At 49.2% G+C, this 18250-nt stretch overlaps 2 protein-coding genes across 21 annotated transcripts in view; one reads left to right on the top strand and one right to left on the bottom strand.

Moving 5' to 3' along the window:
• GSN (gelsolin) overlaps positions 1–18250 on the top strand; it is a 131707-nt gene that overhangs the window by 66437 nt on the left and 47020 nt on the right. For 7 of the 20 annotated variants that reach the window (XM_024345862.3, XM_054659036.2, XM_024345861.3 and 4 more), the window contains exons 1-3: positions 133–454; positions 11592–11684; positions 13910–14002. Coding sequence is in view for 6 of the 20 variants with exons in the window: in XM_063788379.1 (XP_063644449.1) it covers positions 14892–14990 (99 nt within the window). In the remaining 14 variants the exon portion in view is untranslated. Of the gene's footprint in view, positions 1–132; positions 455–11591; positions 11685–13909; positions 14003–14653; positions 14991–15759; positions 15834–18250 lie in introns of those variants that run through there. The other 13 variants (XM_054659031.2, XM_063788383.1, XM_063788384.1 and 10 more) reach the window with 7 other exon arrangements.
• On the bottom strand, positions 13999–14490 carry LOC104008001 (putative uncharacterized protein GSN-AS1). Its single transcript, XM_054659044.1, has one exon. The coding sequence runs from the start codon at positions 14488–14490 to the stop codon at positions 13999–14001; it is 492 nt and encodes a 163-aa protein (XP_054515019.1).

The following is an 18250-nucleotide window of genomic DNA, read 5'->3' as shown; positions in this document are numbered from 1 at the left end:
AGTCCGTTCTCTCCAGGGCTGAAATCTGCCTCCGCTGGTGCTAGTTGAGCATTGCTCGCTTGCCCGTCCCATCTGAGCTCTTTGGCCCCAGCCCAGCTCAGGAGCTGCCCTGGGTCTCCTCCCCGACCCTAGGCCTCTTCAGATCTCCCCACCGTGCTCCGGGCCTCAGTTTCCTCCAGGGGAAAGCAGAGGGCTTGGTTTGGTGCCTTCCTGCGAGGTGAAGCGAGGGGTCCCCCTGGACGAAGGCGAGCTTGGAGCCACCCGCCCAGCAGCCGACCGGAGGGCCTGGCGCTCCTCCCCCACCCGCCTGCCCGGCTGCCCCGCCCCGAGGGCGGCTCCCGCCCGCGCCCTGCCCACCCCGGCCGCGCGCACCACAACGCCCCCGCCCCGCCGCCCGGAACCAGCTGAGCGCAGCTGGACCCAGCAGCCGCTGTCTCCAGTGCCGCAGCAGCAGGTAGGGGAGGCGCGCGGCCCCGGCCCCGGGCATCTGGGGGTCCCGGGCTGATTTGAGTCCTTCCTCTCCCTTCCTTCCCGGTCCTATCTCGCCCGCGCCTGGTGTTCGGCCCGGCCGCGGGGGCATCGCTGGAAAAGGGCTTCCTCGCTCACTTTTCCCGTCTTCCAAGGGACCAAAGAGTGTGGATGGGAGTTGGGGGATGGGGAGACGCCGGAGCAGGAGAGGAGAGGGGCCAGGCCTCCACCCCGTGATTCCACTGTGCTGCTAGCACCTGAGCTAATAACCTCGACCCCGCCCCCGGGATGGGGGAACTGGCCCGGGGTCACCCCTGCACTTGGGTTGTCTGACCCGGGCATGCAGGGGACCACCAGCTACGGTCTGGGCGGTGACTCTGCTGGGGAGTCCACTCAGAGGACCCTTGCCTCCTGGACGATACCTGTGCCTGCTCTCCTCTCCGGCTGCTTCCTCTTTCTGGGGACTGTTAGAAAGTTCTTCCTTATACTGTCTGAAATCTTCAGGCGCCTGCTACCTGTAGGTGCTGGCTTCTCCCCGGCCCTGCAGTGTTCCCTTCCCTGACTCACACGGAAGCTTCTTCTGGAGTTGAAGACAGTGATTGGAACCCCCTCTCCCTGAGCCCCCATGTCTTCTGGGGTCCAGCCCCCCAGAACCTAAATAACAGCAACTTCCCTCTGGTCCAGTGCAGGCTGGCTGGTCTGGGCAGTGCCCAGGGGGAAGCCCCAGTTCTTGGAAGGCTGGGGGCTGGGGGTGTGGGTGAGCAGGAGACATTGGCTTTCTTCCTAGCTCCTTGTCTGCCCAGACATCTGTCGCTTTATCCTGTCTTCACACCCTCCTCAGAGCATGGAAGGGACCTTTAAAACACCCAGAACTCATTCTGGGCTGTCCTGAGGGTAATTGGACTTTGTGGAAGGCGGGGCCTCTGGGGAGGTGCCTTTCGCTTTTGTTTGGCGTCTGGGGACTTTTCAAACACTTAATCCTGTGTGTCCTGTTCTCCCAGGACCACATTTCTGACCAGGGCACCAGGACCTCTCACCGCTCTGCCGTTTACGGCGACCATAGCTTGCTAGAATCTTACCCCATCTCCATTTCACAGTTGAGAAAAGTCAAGGACCCAGAGAGTTTATGATGGGCTAATTGTCACACAGTGAGGCAGGGTAGGGCTGAGACCCAATTCCGGTCTGCCGTTTGCGAACTCCTTGCTGGGAGGGACTCTAGCCTCCTTCTTGGGTGTTCCGTTTACTAAAGGGACAAGCATTCCCTGTACATACACACTTGGGGGTGCTGGTTGGTGTTTCTTGGGGCTGTTAAGGGGGAGAGGCTTGGAAACAGAGGAGGAAGGATGGGGGTGGGAACGGTCGGCTTTCAGCTCCTTTGAAACTCCATTTTTCTTTCTGGGGCCATGCTATTTATAAATGCCAGGGAAATTGTAAACAGCCAGGGGAGCTTGGGTTGGCACTCGGTGAGTTACACAGCAGCAAAGAAGGTTTCTGTGTGAATCAGGGAAGGAAAGTTTACTCCAGAATTTTCCACAGTCCTTTTATTAGGGACTAACATGAGCCTGGAAACAGGCTGCTCCCAGGAGGGGTGGCTGCAGGGTTTGCCCCGCATGGCATTTCCTTCCTCCCCGCCTCCCTCCTTTCAGCACTTCTCTGGGCCTGTGTTCTGTGCCTTGCCCTGCGAGAGGCCAAAGAGCCTTGGAAGAGGACAGAGCTCTCTGTCCTCAAGATGCTTGCCATCTATACTGTTTGACACTTTTGTGCCATATTAAGAGTGACTTCAGCCTGCAGGAGGAGTGACTAATTTTGTCTAGGTGAGCCAGACCTCAGAATGAATAATCATTTACCAGGAGAAACAGGAGTTGGGGGAAAAGACATTCTGGGAAGCAGGAACCACTAGTGCAAAGGCACTGAGATTTTCTGAGCCATCCATGTGGCTAGAGTGGAGGATGGGAGAAGGGCGGGGTGGTGGGAGGTTGAGACTCTAAATGAAAATGGAACTAGATTATAAGCTAAGGGTTTGGACCTCATCCTGAAGGCAATGAAGAGCTGAGAAAGGGTTTTGACAGAGCAGTGATTTTTAAAAACTCATTATTCTGAATGGCTGATGTAGGGGATGCATTGAACGAGGCTGATCTGGAGGCAGGAAGGCCCTGAGGAGGCTGTTGCATGATTCAAGTGAAGTAGATTGCAGGTCTGAACTAGAGCAGTGGCCACTGGGATGGGTCAGAGTAGCAGATTCTGGAAGCCCAGCTGAAGGTCTCAGAACCTGCTATAAATTTCATCTAAAAGCAGACAACAGGCTAGACCTACTGGAGAAGGTTGCTAAGGTATTCAGCATTGTAATTTTTTTTTCTTTTTCATGAGTTTTAAAACAAACAAAAATTGTTAAAGAATCCCTCCGAGCCCGCCTCTTTCCCCAGAGGTCGCCACTGTTAACAATGGTGTGTGCACTCCTGCCAAACGCGTTGATTGGATGCCTTCACTTTTAGCCATCCAGTGACAGTGGGTCACTTTCCCCTACTCCATGTGAATAGTTTGGGTCATTTGTGATGTGGGTCATAGAGATGATTTCTGCTTGGTCTGTGGTACGTTGCTGAGACACTGATCTCTGGTTTTCTTTAAGAAAACTTTTACATCCTGTGTCTGCGGCCTCTGGGTGTGTATATTTGCTTATCAGAGACCACAGGTGTGAGAGAAGTTAGAAGCACTGACTTGGAAATGGACCCCCAGTCTTGGTTCTTTGGGTGACCTTGGGCAAATCCTATCTCTTTGAGCCTCCGTTTCCTCATGTGTAAAATGGAGAGATGTTGGTTTGCATGATAATAATAAAAAGCTATCTTTTAACTGGGCATGGTGGCTCACACCTGCAGTTCCAGCATTTTGGGAGGCCGAGTTGGGTTGATGGCTTAAGCCAGGAGTTTGAGACCAGCCTGGTCAACATGGTGAAACCCTGTCTCTACTGAAAATACGTGCTGGGATGCGCCTGTAATCCTAGCTACTTGGGAGGCTGAGGTATGAGAATTGCTTAAACCCTGGAGACGGAGGTTACAGTAAGCTGAAATCATGCCACTGCACTCCAGCCTGGATGACAGAACAATACTGTCTCAAAACAAAAAAAGAAAAGACAAAAAAAGCTATCTTTTAATATACCAAGCACTGGAACATAATTACTTTATTGATTCCTTGCAACCATTCCTCTGAGGTAGATACTAGTATCTTCTTTTACAGATGAGGAAACTGAGTCTGAGGCTGAATAACATGCCCCGGGTTGTGTGGCTATTGGGTGATGGTGCAAGGATTCCAGAGGTCTGACGACAGAGCCATAGCTATTAATGACAGCACTAAACATTCTCTTGAAAATTCTTTCTAGTCCTGGTATTAGGAGAACTGGTAAGGGAGTTTGTTATGCTTTTATGAGGGGTGGGTGTCGGTGTGCAGAGCTTGGAGAGCTCAGCCCTGCAGCAGAGAGGCCTGGAGGGGCCTCCCAGGACTGTTTGTAAACTCATGCTTTCCTGTGCCATCCACAGGACCCTCGAGTGCAAGTCAATCTCCCCTCCATTTCAGGGAATCTAGGCTCCAAAAGGACACAGGACTTGCCCAGCAAGGTCATGTGGTGAGGTGAGAGCCCAGCCAGGACTGGTCCCCCCTTTTCATCAATCAAGCTTATGCTCTGGAAATCTATCTGGCGAAGCCAGGAAAACTGGACACTCTCCTGCTCCTTGGTTATTCCCTGAGAAAATGCCAGCAGAAACAGAGAAAAGCACGTCCCAGGGGTTATGCATTTTGGGGAGGAAGGGAAAAAAAGAGACCAGTGTTTAGGCAGCCGGGGGATGTTAAGTAAAAATATCTCCTCGCTTTCAACGGAGTGAGCGTGTGTCATATTTCAGCCTGATGTGGTTTGTGAAGTTGGAGACCACAGGCAGGCTCAGTTCCTGCTGCTGGCCAGCTTCCCCTCCCCTCTCTCCCTCCCCTGCCATATGCCTGCTCTCGTCTGCCCTGCCTGGGACCACATCAGCAATTTAAGAATAGGGCAGAGAAAAGCAGTGGGTGTTGTGGGCAAGGGTAGGCAGCTGAAGGCCTGGGCTTGGGTCCTGGCTTTGCCAGTGACAAAGTGCTGGGTGACTTGGGCTAATGCATGCCTTTCTCTGGGCCCCAGTGTCCATTCTGCACTGTAGGGTGGACAGCATAATGTCAGCTTTCCCAGCTCTGATGGCCTCTGAGTTGGAGGGCTTTGTGCTCCCCACATGTACTTGGGTCCGGCATGTCTGAGACACAAAGTGAGCCCGCAGTGGTGCAACTGGTGATTCAGCTACTGTTCTTGAATTTAATCTTTTCGGAATGAATTGATTGCCCCATTTTGCAGATAAGGGAGTTGAGGCCTAGGATTTGTTGATGTATCCCATTCCCTGCTCTTCAAGCAACAATAATAAGGGCCACCGTATGTAACACACTTACTATGTATGTTCACCTTTTGCTTTCACTATCTGCTTTAGTCTTTTAACAGATCTACGAGGGGAGAGATAGTGACTCCATTTTACAGATGAGGAAACTGAGGCTCAGTTTAGAAAAATGAAAGGACTTACGTTCTCTTCTTTGAGTCTCACAATAGTCCTGGGGTTGTCATTATGTGACCCATTTTACCAGTGAGGAAACTCAGGCCTGGAGACGTGAGCTCCTTTGCCCAGGGGTCCCCAGGGCCCACACACGGCCTGTCAGGTTCCTTCCCAGGCCCTCCTGCTCCTCCCTCCTCCCTTGCTTGCTCTGCCTCATGGGGAGCCTCTTCACCTCTTGCATTCAGTGCCTGGGTTAAGGGATGAGAACAGTTTTCTTCCTGGGCTATAAAGTATCCCTGAAATCGACTCTTCCCAAGAGTGATCCAGAAAGGCTTTAAGCCATAGAGCCTCGCAGGGAACTCCAGTGAAGGGGTCGCACCAGTGGGAGTGGATTCGTTTATTCTGCTGAGCTGGCTAAGCAAACAGTCCTGTTATTTTCCAACCTCAATAAGAATATCATCGGAGCCAGGCTTATTTGCCAAGCAAAGTATATATATTCTACATATGTGAGCCTTCAGGGTGGGGCTTGGCCCTTAATTTCCCTGCTACAGAGACTGTGGCTGAGCTGGGTTTTGGTGGGTACTAAGTAAATACTAGTTAACTTGTTGGGTGTGTGTTGATGATGTGGGCGGCATATGTACTTTTTTCTCCCCACCTCCAAGGACCTTTTCCCCCCACCCTTATTATTTCTATTACACTTGTGATAGAAAATTTAGGAAATAAAAAAGTATATATATAAAAAAGAAGTGTTCATAACTAACCAGAGAAAATCACTGCCAACACCTGGGTGCCCTTCCTTCCTGATATTTTCAGTGCATTTTTTTTACCCCCACACAATTATCCTATATTTATAATTGTCTGTTCTGACTTTCTGTTTTTTCTCAACATTATATCATAAGTATTTTTCTCATGTTATTAAGGATTCTTTTTAAATTTAATTTTTAAAAGTTTTAAAAGCATACTATACCTAAGTAGATAAATGTTTATTCTAATTTAAATCTTTTATTCCAATAGTCCTGGGGATTAAAAAATGAAATAATGCTTTTTATTTATTAACAAAAAGGCTGAGAGAAACAGGATTTGCCCAAGATCACCCCCAAAGAACCAAGAATGGGGCTCCCCAGGGCTGTAGTTTGCATCCATAAATACAGAGAGAATAATGTTTATAATCTCGGGTATAAAAACTTCTGGTGAAAAGGTTGATCAAATGCTAGCTCTATTTCTCCCCCTTCCATGGCTTTCTACTGAGTCTCTCTCTCCTACAGGACCCTACTTTGCTCCATAATTAAGCAGCAAAGTATTTCAAGGGCTGTTCAGATTCTAGAAACTCATAGCAGATGAAATCGACAGATAAGTCAGATATCGAATACAGACATTAAAAGATCTGGGCACTAGGCTGTACCCTGTTATTGTCAGTGGCTCTTTAGTCCTTAAACAAGGGTCTTGCCTCCTACTTTTTTTTTGTTATGGTAGAAATAAATGCCCACCCGAGTTTTCATCACTCACTATTATTCTATCTTTGGTGTGCCTGTACCATGTTCCCTTAACGATCCTCAATTATGAAACATTTAGGCAGTTTATAAACAATACTGCAATGAACAACCTAGTGCATACTTTTTTTGTGTGTTCTTCTTTTATTATTTCCTAGAAGTGAGCCCTAGAAATGGAGTTCCTGAGTCAAAATGACACATTTTATAGCTTTTTCTTGTTAAAAAAAAAATTCAGTGACACTTGTGAAAACACGGTAAGGAGGTCTTTATTCAGGAACATTGCCTTGGGCATAGGGACCACTGCAACAGGGTCCTACAGTGAGGGAGAGAGTTTGGGCTCAACTCCTAATACAGCATGGGTGAGTGGGAATTGATAGCTGCAGAGCAGGGTAGGGGTCAGCGGATGGAAAATTACTAAGAGGAAGCTCAGGAATAAGGGATATTCTTGCTAAACCGACCTAACAAAATTATTGATGAAGACAAACCAGGGTGATTCAAACATCAGTGGGGGCATGGTGGAGGATGAGGAGCCTGATCAGATATCAAGGATGAGGGGTTCTGGCTAAACAGACTTAGCGGGATTCTTTTGCTAAAACTGGATTTTATAAGGAAGTGCACAGGTGGGCCTAGGAGAAGGTTCAGAAGCCTGGCTAAAGTTCGGCCAAGCAAAGAATCTGTGTCATGCTAAATTTTGCCAAATTTCTGCTCATAAAGGTTACAGTAGTCCTTATTCCTACCAGCCATCCGTGAGAATGGCAGCATTCTTCAGGAGCATCTGAAGCTGGTTATAAAAAGCTCAGCTGTCCTTTTATAGAGTACAGCGACCATTTTCCTGAAACGTTACATTTCATTCATTCATTTGGCAAATACACTTGCACAATTCAGCAGCAATAAAGCATAACAAGTTAAGATCCCAGGCCGAAGAAGTGGAGAGAACTTGGTTCTCCTTCTGGTTTATGTTTTGCACTTGCCCTAAGACCTTGAGGACATCACCTCACTGAGTTTCATTTTTCTCAGCTATACAGTTAGGGCTTCAATACCCACTTCACAGAATTCTACAAAGTACCTAACACAATGCTTGGCCAGTGCAATCATGTGGATGCTGGGAATTTGTATTATCTCATCTGACTCCAAAGAGCCCTGGAAAGGAAGCAGGTAGGGACAGATCCTTCCTGTTTCATGGACTCAGAGAAGAAACGGCCATGTTTCTTGGTGTCCTGAGCTTCACTTCAGGAACTGGTAGTCCAAAGGAACTGTATCGTTCAGAACGGAGGTAAAACAGGCTTTTGTGGGCTAGCCTGTATCCATCCCCCTCCCACCTCCCCTCCCACCACAGTACCTGTTTCTCTTGGAAGGCAAGTTCCCAGTTCCAGTGGCAGCCAGAATTCTTTCTATGCTCTTTTAGAAGGTGGGAGATGCCTGCCTAGCCTGTTCAGTGGTCTTAAAAAAAAGACCATAAAATTCATGGTTGCATAAAATATAGTTTTCATAGATTTAAATTGCATTTTAAATGCACTAAGGCTTCATCTTTGAGCTTTTCAGAAATGTGGGATTTCAGACTCCATCTTTAGGGTTGCCTTATTTAGCAAATAAAAAACAGTGTGCCAGTTAAGCATGAGTATGGCCCTTGGAATGTTTGGGGCATAATTATACCAAGACATCTTATTGTCTTTCTGACATTTAGATTTAACTGGGCATCTCATGTTTTATCTGGCAACCCTACCCACCTTGGGTCTACTAATCCAAATCTGGATTTTCACAAGATCCCCATGGAATTCGTGTGCGAATTCAAGTGTGAGAAGCATTGCATTGGGAGCCTTGCCATCAAAGCCCCGAATGAATCCTTTTTGTAGCAAATCTGTAGGTAAAATATAATGCACTATTTATAAAGAGCCTGATTATTCCCAAATCAACCATTTGCACACATCTGTGTGTTCATGTGTTAGGTTTTCTGAATACAGGCTACCCTTGCACTGTTGTCAGTTGAAGGGAAGAATTCCTTGCTTTGGTAAGAAGCCCTAGCCCCTTTCAAGGACCTATTTTCCTCATCTGTAAAATGGGCTACATCCTTAGCATCCGTGCCAGCCTGTGGTGACCAGCTGAGGTGGCCCCAAGGGGATGCATGGCTAGAGCCCACGCCAGGTCCCTCCTCAGCCTCCTCACAAAGGACCGAATGACTTGGCTCTGTGATCCCATCCCCCAGAGACTTTGGTGTGACTGTGGTGACCTTGGCATAGGGCACCCCCCCGACTGCCTCCTCATCTCAAAACTTTCCAGACCATGACTTTTATAGCAGGGCTTTAGGAATCGCCTGGCTCTACGCCCTCACTTCATGGCTACAGATACTTGTGCCCTGAGAGAGCAAGTGAATTTCCCAAAGCCAACAGCAAGCCCTCTGATTGCTGCTCTACCAAACCAAAATGATTTCAGTTCTCATGAAACCTAAGGCCTGACTAAGGAAGATTAAGAAACCTGGTGGTGGTCGGGTCCTGTAGTGGGGTGGGAGGAGGGGGGAGGGATAGTATTAGGAGATATACCTAATGTAAATGACGAGTTAATGAGTGCAGCACACCAACATGGCACATGTATACATATGTAACAAACCTGCAGGTTGTGCACATGCACCCTAGAACTTAAAGTATAATAAAAAAAGAAAGAAAGAAAGAAACCTGATGGTGGTCATACCCCTAGTTTGTCTTGGTTGTGTGGTCTTGGGTAAGTCATTTCTCTCTCTAACCTATTCCCTGCCCCCGCCCCTCCATAATATGGGGAATACACATTTTCCTGTTCCCCTAGGTCTACTTTCTACCTGGTTAAGGTTTTATTTTAAGATCCAGTGGTAGATCTTGGTCTGTCAATTGGTCCTAGAGTGGAATGCTTTATGAAATCACTGGTACATGTGTTAGGTCAGAGACTTAATACCATGACATCAAGAAAGATGTCTTTAGACCCTTTCTCTCCTCATTGCTAACAAAGATTTTGTGAACTGTGTTTCAGCTGGACAAAAAAGATGTTCTAGAGCATTCTAAGATCGCCTGGGGCTTTTGTTAAAATGCAGATTCTGGTTCCACAAGTCTGGGGTGGGGCCTGAGGCTCTGCATTTCTAGTGATGCTGATGTAGCTGGTCCAGGGATCACACTTTCAGTTGCAAGATTTGAAATCAATCTGTTATTAGTGTAGAATCAATACTTATGAGATAAGGGACTTAAGAGGCAAGTCCCTTGTTCAGGGCTAAAGACCCAGTGACAGTAATAGGGTCTAGCCTGGAGCCCAGATCTTTTAATGTCTTGTCTTTGATATCTGACTTATCTGTCTATTTTATCTGCAGCTATGAGTTTCTAGAATCTGAACAGCCCTTAAAATACTTTGCTGCTTAATTATGGAGCAAAGTAGGTCCTTCTTTAGGAAAGAGAGTGACTCAGTAGAAAGCCATTGGAAGGGGGAGAAATACAGCTAGCATTTGATCAACCCTTTCACCAGAAGTTTTTATACTTGAGATTATAAACATTCTTTCTGTATTTATGGATGCAAACTACAGTCCTGGGGAGGCCCTAGTCTGTTTTTGTATGCCTCTGAGCTAAGAATGGTTTTATAGTTTTAAAGTGTTGTTAAAAAACAACAATAACAAACAAACAAGGAAGAATATGCAACAGAGAGGGTGTGTAGCCTATGGAGCCTAAAATATTTACGGTCTGGCCCTTTTACAGAAAAAGTTTGCTGACCCATGATCTAGAGTACCCAAAGATTTGCATGTTCTTTTTTTTTTTTTTTTTTTCTAGTCAGCAAGAGGCCCAGCCTTATAGCTTTGAAATATAGTGAGGTCAAGACGTAGGGGAGGCAGCCTGCGTTGGTGGGAACTGCCCAGACATCTTAGCTGTGTGACCCTGAGCACATTACTTCACCTCTCTGAGCTTGTGTCCTAGCTTCACAAAATGAGGACAAAGATTGCTGTCTGGTAGAGTTATTGCAATGATGAGACATGCCTGTAGAGTTTAACACTTGGAAGGTGCACAGAAAATGATAACTATTGTTATTAGGGGTGGCCATTTGAACCCTTATGGCATTAATGGACAGAAATCATGTTACTCCCATCAGGTCTGAAGGCCCTCCCAATGAACTGGGAGCAGTCTTTTAGGAGAGAAAAATACTCTGCTCCAGTATCCCCCCATCCCACCTCCAGAGCAGAAAGCTCCTTTTTAGCCAGCTAGACAGACAGGGTTCCATGGTGGCTTGCAGACTTTCATCGGGCGAGCTCTCTCCCCAAAGACTGGCCTTTCCACAGCTGAGACTATTAGAAGGCGTCTTCTGTTCCTATGTCCTAGGATGTGATTCAGCAAACAGGCACGTAGTGAGAGCCCCAGGCTGGGATTGTGAGTGCTGGAATGAAACCCTTCTCTTTATGGCTCCATCTGGAGTGTGTGGGTGGTGGACTAGAATCAGTGGTTTTGCTGACCTTGTTTTTAAGCTGCTGCAGCCTTAAGGTCCAAAATGGAAAACAGACCAACTTGGAGTTAGCTGGGGCTAATTCTAAACCTGGCTGAGTTTGAAAACTTAGCTCCTGGGGTGTGTCTGAATCTCAGGGAGAGTGTAATGCTTTTCTTGCCCATAGATGGCAGCATCTGCACTCTTTGCCAGCTCTGTGAATGTGTGTGTGCACGTGCACGTATGTGCTACACACGTGTGCACGCATGGGAGTCATAGTTTCTTACTTTGGTAAATCTTGAGCTGCGGTGGTCCCAGTCCTAGGCCAGGCTCTGGGATACATGGGAGCAATTGGGGAGGCTGACTTGCAAATAGACTATTACAGTAGAGTGTGACCGGCAGATTAGGGGGTATGGAGGTCTGTACGGAGACTACATGGAGGACTCAGGAACAGAGTGCCATTGCATCTGGCTGGAGCCTGGTGGGGTATAGTGGAAGACAGGAAGCCATGAGGGCCAAGGCTCAAGGAGTTGAAGGGGACAGGTCATGAAGAATGTGGAGAGATTTGTTAAGGATCTTGGACTTTATCTGGGGCCATAGTGGAGCCATGGCTGAACTCCCCCTGAGGCTGACATTCTGTGCCCTTTGTTTACAGGTGGTGCTCATAGCTCTCTTTGTCCAGTGCTTCGGCCTTGGTCCCAGCGCCTTCCCACGGAGCAGCACTCTTCACCCTGCACAGCCTTGTTAGGTAGGTAGAGCAATGCAGACACCTGTCGTCCTCTTAAACCCCGCCCTGGCTGCCCAGGGAAGCCTGGAGGGGACTTCAGTGGTGGAAGCACAGAGGAGTGGCATGGTCTGGGCTTGCTCTAAGGAGGATGCATTGTAGGAGGGAGAGGATGCAGGAGGATCAGTTAGGAAGGTTCTGCAGTCATGCAGGTGAGAGGTGATGGGGCTATGGACCCAGATGTTGGCATTGGGGTGGGGAGAAGGAGGGACACTCTGGACGCAGTCAGGGGTTGAACTAGCAAGACATGGTGATACATTGGAGGGGAGAGTGACAGAGCAAAAGGGGTGAGTGGTGTGTTGAGGAGGGTGAGGGCCTGGTGTCTGGACTGGTCCACCGGGTGGATGGTGGATGGTGGGTGGTAGTGCTGTTTGCCAAGATGAGGTGCAGTAGGGGAGGAGCACGTTGCACTTGGGAACAAATGCAGCACCACCATGTGCATCTGAGGATGAGAGTGCAATTTGGGGTGTGTAGAAAGAAGGGGGGCTGGATTCGAAAGGCTCATCCTCACACAGAGTTGACAGAGTGCGGGAGGTCATTAGTCATTTGCAGAAACAACAAAACCCAACTCTGCTTTGGTCTGTCCCTTGGAACCAGGAAGTTTCTGCCATAGTCTTTGAGAAAGACCCACAGAAGTGGGCACCAGGTCCTGCAGCCCAGATAAGTGTCTGGCCTCTGACCTCTCTGGTTTTGGGTACCGTGACTCCACTTCCGTGGCTGTGTCCCATGTCAGTCACAATGCACAAGTCATCAGGACTGTCTGAACCATTTACTGTCAGCCTGAGAACAGGGCTTGTTTGTGTCTTAATCCCAGGAGCCTGCACGGCCCTGCCATCTTCGGGATCTTGGACTCTCCCCTCGGCTTAGGGAAGCTGGTTTAGGCAGAGAAATTTTCCAGTGTGGGCAGGAGCCTGTTTGCTCAGCTTTCCTCTGAATGTAGATGACTGGAATTCTTAGTGGCGAAGAACGGTGAAGATCCAAGTTGTCCCTGAGAGGCGGGAGGACTGAGCTGCATACTCCACGATGAGCTGATGTGGGATGGTCCTTCATCCACTCATCTAGCATATGTCCACTGGCACTGCCATTTGCAGGGCACATGCCATGCTGGAGCTTTAGAGGTGAAGCAGACAGAATCCTTGCCTCCAAGGAGCTTACAGCCTAGAGGGAGAGAAAGTCCTATCACCAGACACTGATAATGCAGTCTTGCTCAGCAGTAGTGCATTAGAACAATAATAGACTGATGCTGAGGCACAGAGCTGCGAATATGACATATCAACAGGGTGGGTCCCCAAATCGCACATGTGCAGGATGAGAAAGATACAATTTGCAGGCAACAGACTTAGAAATTTAATTATTAATAATCAGGGTAATAATTAGAGTAAACATATGCCTTATGCAAAACCCTGAACATGTTTTATCTCATGGTAGGTTCTAATATTATCCCTCTTTGAACAGCAAAGGCAACTGAGACTCCGAGAAGTGATGTAGCTTGCTCAAGTTACACAGTTAAGTGAAGGCCCAGTTTATATAACTTCAGAGTACTAACGTACAGCTCTGAAGTTGACTGTAGACTGAATTCAGCCATGCAATAGGGCTGCCTTAAATGCAAATGGGATTTTAGGCTCAATTAATAGAAGCATGATATCTCTAATGAAGGAGGTGAGAGTCCTGCTTGCCCTGCCCTGGGTAGAGCTTGACTGATTGTCTAATTCTGGGTCTTGTGCTGTCAGTAGGGACAGGTTTCATCTGGAGCAGATCAGGGAACAGGGTGAGGGAACCGGAAACCCTGGTCTCAGGAAGAGCTGGAGGAAAGGGGGTGCACAATTTGTAGAAGACTTGAGGGGCCCAGGATCACTGTCTTCAAATCTCCCAACAGCCATCAGGAAAGAGGGGGACAGACCTGTTCTGGCTGACCCAAAAGGAGGCAGGGCTAGTACCAGCAGGTACAAGGCATAAGAAGAGAGAGATTTTAGTGCATCCTTAGGACAATTCTTTTACCCAGCCAAACCCTCCAGCAGCAGGTCTTGCAGCCTTGGCAGGTAGTGAGTGCGGTGTTGCTGGATGTGTGCAAGTACTGATTGTGTGACCCCTGGTGGAGGGGAGGAAAGGAGTTGAAACATCAAATGGGGATTTGACCAGATGACCTTGAACTCCCCCTGAGGCTGACATTCTGTGCCCTTTGTTTACAGGTGGTGCTCATAGCTCTCTTTGTCCAGTGCTTCGGCCTTGGTCCCAGCGCCTTCCCACGGAGCAGCACTCTTCACCCTGCACAGCCTTGTTAGGTAGGTAGAGCAATGCAGACACCTGTCGTCCTCTTAAACCCCGCCCTGGCTGCCCAGGGAAGCCTGGAGGGGACTTCAGTGGTGGAAGCAGCCGCTGTAGCCACAGTGGATTCAGTGGGAGTCCCTGAGGTCTTCCTAATAAGGCTCAGAGTGCGTCTCTGCTCCTTTCCTGTCCTTGAGAGGGAGGTCAGGCGAGAGTGATCTTGTGGGGAGGAGGCCGGGACTGGGCTCGGTGCCCAGATGCCTGGCTCCCACCCTGGCCGTGCTGCTTGCTTGCTATGTGACTTTAGGAGAGTTGCTTTCCCTCTCAAGGCCTTGGTTGCTCTTCTGTAGAAGAGCAGAGTCCCCATAAAGAGGAGGTGCAGGAATTCTTCCCAGAGGCTTTGGAGAGGTGAGAAAAATGGGGGTCCATTTGCCAAGTCTCCGGACTTGTTGACCAGAGGAGGAGCACCTGAGGTGTGTGAGTCATGGGGAAGCGGATGAGTCATGCCCGCTGGGGCCAGCTGGCAGGGTGGGGCCCACCTGACTATCAGATTCACAGGTGACCTGCTGAAGTAGGTGGGGAGGTCGGGGGAGGAGTGCAGAATCCTGGGCTGGAAGCCAGGAGACTGGCTCACCTCCCAGCTTCAGCCTCGGTTTCTCCACCTGTAGGATGGGTGCCTTGGTCTCCCCCTACCCACCTAACAAAGCTGCTGTGTGGACCCAACGAGCTTGTAGATGCCAAAGAGCTTTGTGACCAGTGAGACAGGAAGGATCACTACTAGGGGGAATCGCCCAGCTTCCAACACCCAAACAGAAGTGAATTTCTAATGAGCAATTGTGCAAGAACCCAGGAAAACACCCCTCCAACCCACGCCATCCCTTTTCTGCCAAAAGGAGAAGGGGATGAATGAATACAGGACTTACGCGTCTGCTGTGGCCCAGCTGGCTTCCAGATGGTGACATGAGCCACCCACAGCCGGAGCTGTTCCTCTTTACCAAAGCTCAGGTGAAAGGGCTTTTTGGTGGTCCCCAGGATGTTGTGCCCCAAAAGCCAGGGATTCCCAAAAGGTCTGCCGGGCCCAGAAAGCTGACTCACCCCATCAGCGGCTACCCAAAGGTTCTGCTGACAACGAGGTGGCCCTAGTGCTGCCCTAATAGGAGGACTTGAGGGCCGGGTCTTGGCTCTGATGAATCTGCCTTTGAGACCGAGCCCTGATAACTCCAAAAGCCAAGTTGCCTCAATGTAATCTGTCAACAAAAAGAATGTTATGCTCTGTTGATGCTTTTGGTGACTATGACACAGGGGCCCTGTCTTCCGCAGACCCTGCAGGGCCAGGCTGGCATAGACCCAGCTGAGCAACCGTCGCCTGAGAGCTTTGCTTATTCACCCCTCTTTACTCCTCTGCCCCCTGCAATGTACCAGCCCTGTGCCCACCTCCACGGAACCTTGGTTCAATCAGGGAGGCCGCAGTGACCTCCTTGATGTCCAATCCAGTGCTCTTTCCTCAGGACTCCATGTGCCAGTCTCTAGTGCAGTTCCAGAAACTCCCTCCTTTTGCTTCTGGGAGGCTGCACTGTCTGATTTATTTCCTCTTCTCTTTTTAGTTAGGGCCCTGTTTTTCCTCCTGACTTTTTAAGTTAGGGCCCTGGTTTTTTTCAGTTAGGGCCCCTCCTCTCTTTTTAGTTAGGGCCCTGTTTTTCCTCCTGTCTTTTTTAGTTAGGGCCCTGTTTTTCTTTTTCTTTCTTTCTTTCTTTTTCTTTTTCTTTTTTTTTAGACGGAGTCTTGCTGTGGTGCCCAGGCTGGAGTGCAGTGGCATGATCTCAGCTCACTGCAACCTCCTCCTCCCAGGTACAAGTGAGTCTCCTGCCTCAGCCTCTTGAGTAGCTGGGACTACAGGCATGTGCCACCATACCCGGCTAATGTTTGTGTTTTCAGTAGAGACAGGGTTTTACCATGTTGGCCAGGCTGGTCTCAAAGTCCTGACCTCAAGTGATCTGCCTGCCTTGGCCTCCCAAAGTGCTGGGATTACAGGTGTGAGCCATGATGCCTGGCCCAGGGCCCCGCTTTTTCTGCCTCAGTGTTCCCTAGGATTCTGCCCACCTTCTTGTCTTGATTTATGTATATAGGTTCATTCATTCATTCATTCATTCATATATTCATTCATTTGAGAGATATTTAGGCTGTGAGCTGGGTGTTGAAGAATCAGCAAAAAACAAGACTTTCCCATTCCTCATAGGTCTTCAGTAGATCATTATTTACACTGAAGATTAATTCTTGCTGTGAAGGAAACGATCAGGTTATGGGAGCGTGTGGGATTGGGTGGGAGTGGTGAGGTCTTATCTGGACAGATCAGGGAAGCCTCCCCTAAAAAGTGAGACCTGAAGAGGGAGAGGGAGGTGGCTGAGTGAGCAGGGAACGGAGGAGCCCCCTAGGCAGAGAGGCGACCTGGGTAAGGCTTTAGTGAGGGGGAGTCCTTGAGGAACTGAAAGAAGTGAGGGAGGCTGGCCAGGGAGGGGGGCGTGGCAAGAGGAGGGCCTGGGGGCCAGGCAGCACCTAGGTTATGTGGGCCCTTGAGTTTGGATTTTATGCTAGACCTCTGGGAACCATTGGAAGTTTTAAAGCAGGAGGGTGACTTGCCCAGATTTCATTATCAGAACCCTTGAAAGGGACAGACACAAGGACCATCCTGATAAGCCATGAGGGTGCAATTTTTGGTTCTTCCACATGAGGGTATCCTGATGCTGTGCCTTGGTATGGGGCTTGTCATTGGGCAGTCCTGGGAAATGTGCACTTTCCCAGGATTCTCTCAGCTCTTTGCATTTTTTAGTTTACCCGGCCAGTCCTTGCTAAGCTGCTGCAGTGGAGAGGGAGGTGAAGCAGACACCACCGGGCCCTCTGAGATCCACTCTAATCCAAGACGGAGACAGTGGAAGTTAACGCCCAGAGTGCTCTGTGATAAGTGCCAAGGGGCTCAGGGAGACAAAGAGTGCTTTTCCTACTTGAGAGTCAAACAAGGCTGAGAAGGGGGAGTTGGGCATTCCAGGCAAGAAGGCACCGTAGGCGGAGGCTTGGCTGCTGGAAGAGCCCACTGCGCCTGGGGGCTAGTGAGCAGGAGTGTGAGGGTTGAGGTGGGGAGCTGGTTAGAGAGGTTTTGAATGCTGGGTTTCTATCCTCTGGGTACCAGGGAGCCATGGACAGGTCCTCAGCTGAGGAGTGACTTGATCCATGGGATTTCAGAACAATTAGTCCATGGCAGGCAGAGCGGAGGGTGAATCAGAGGACAGCAGCACTGGGAGCTGGTTGGAGAGAATGAGTACCATTGCTGAAGCCTTGTCACTCCCCCCACCGCACACACACAGCAACATCCTCAATGCCCCTTTCTGTTCCATACCTCTGTTCGGTTATCCCCGCATTGGCCGGCCAGCCTGAGCTGTCCAGAGCCCTTTCACAGCAGCACTGGGGTGTGTTAAACCCTGGGCTCCAGAGGCAAACAGGTCTGGGCCTGAAACATCACTATAGCCCTGACTTGCTCTGTGCCCTTGGACAAGTCCCTTACTCTTCTCAGCCTCAGTTTCCACATCTGTGAAATGGGGGTGATAATGGAGTTGGTGATGATTAAACAATGGGGAAATCGAGTCCTTAGCACATGTCTGGTGTATAACGATGGCTGTGTTAGCTTTGTGTCCTTGTCGATTGTAATGGCCCAGTCCATGTTGTAATCTGCCCCTCAGGGAGTTCTTGTCTTTGGACATAAATCTGAATTCTCAACTAGAAACAAGATGTCCCCAGCAGCCCCAAAGGAAGCCTCTAGTGGGACACTGAAGGGATTGGACATGCTGTTACCCACTGGGACCCGGCACAGGGCTGGGCACACAGAAGCCTGGACTGGGTTTTATTTGTTCCTTTATCCCCAGCACTCAGCACAAGGCTGGTACAGCATGGCCAGGTGGCTGGGTTCTCAAAAATACTAAACAAAAAAATGAAATTAAAAAAAAATTATTGATCGTGGACATCATCCCCCAGCACCTTTATTTTACAGCTGAGGAATCTGGGGCCCAGAGAGGAACAGTGGCTCATCCAAGGCCACTCAGCTCCTCAGTGGCAGGCCCTGAACCTGTTCATTTCTCCCTGCTCACATGTTTATTACAATTCTAATTTTTGAAATCCTGGTAAGTTAAAAATGGCATCATGTCCCACCTCCCTAATTTACCTTTGGGGAAACTGGGGCCCAGAGAGTGGTAGTGACTCCTTCAGGTCCTCAGAGA

The sequence above is a fragment of the Pan troglodytes genome, chromosome 11 (assembly GCF_028858775.2).
Source record: "Pan troglodytes isolate AG18354 chromosome 11, NHGRI_mPanTro3-v2.0_pri, whole genome shotgun sequence".
NCBI classification, from domain to species: domain Eukaryota; kingdom Metazoa; phylum Chordata; class Mammalia; order Primates; family Hominidae; genus Pan; species Pan troglodytes.
Note: the sequence above shows the minus strand (reverse complement) of the source record. Positions and strands in the feature narration are given on the sequence as shown.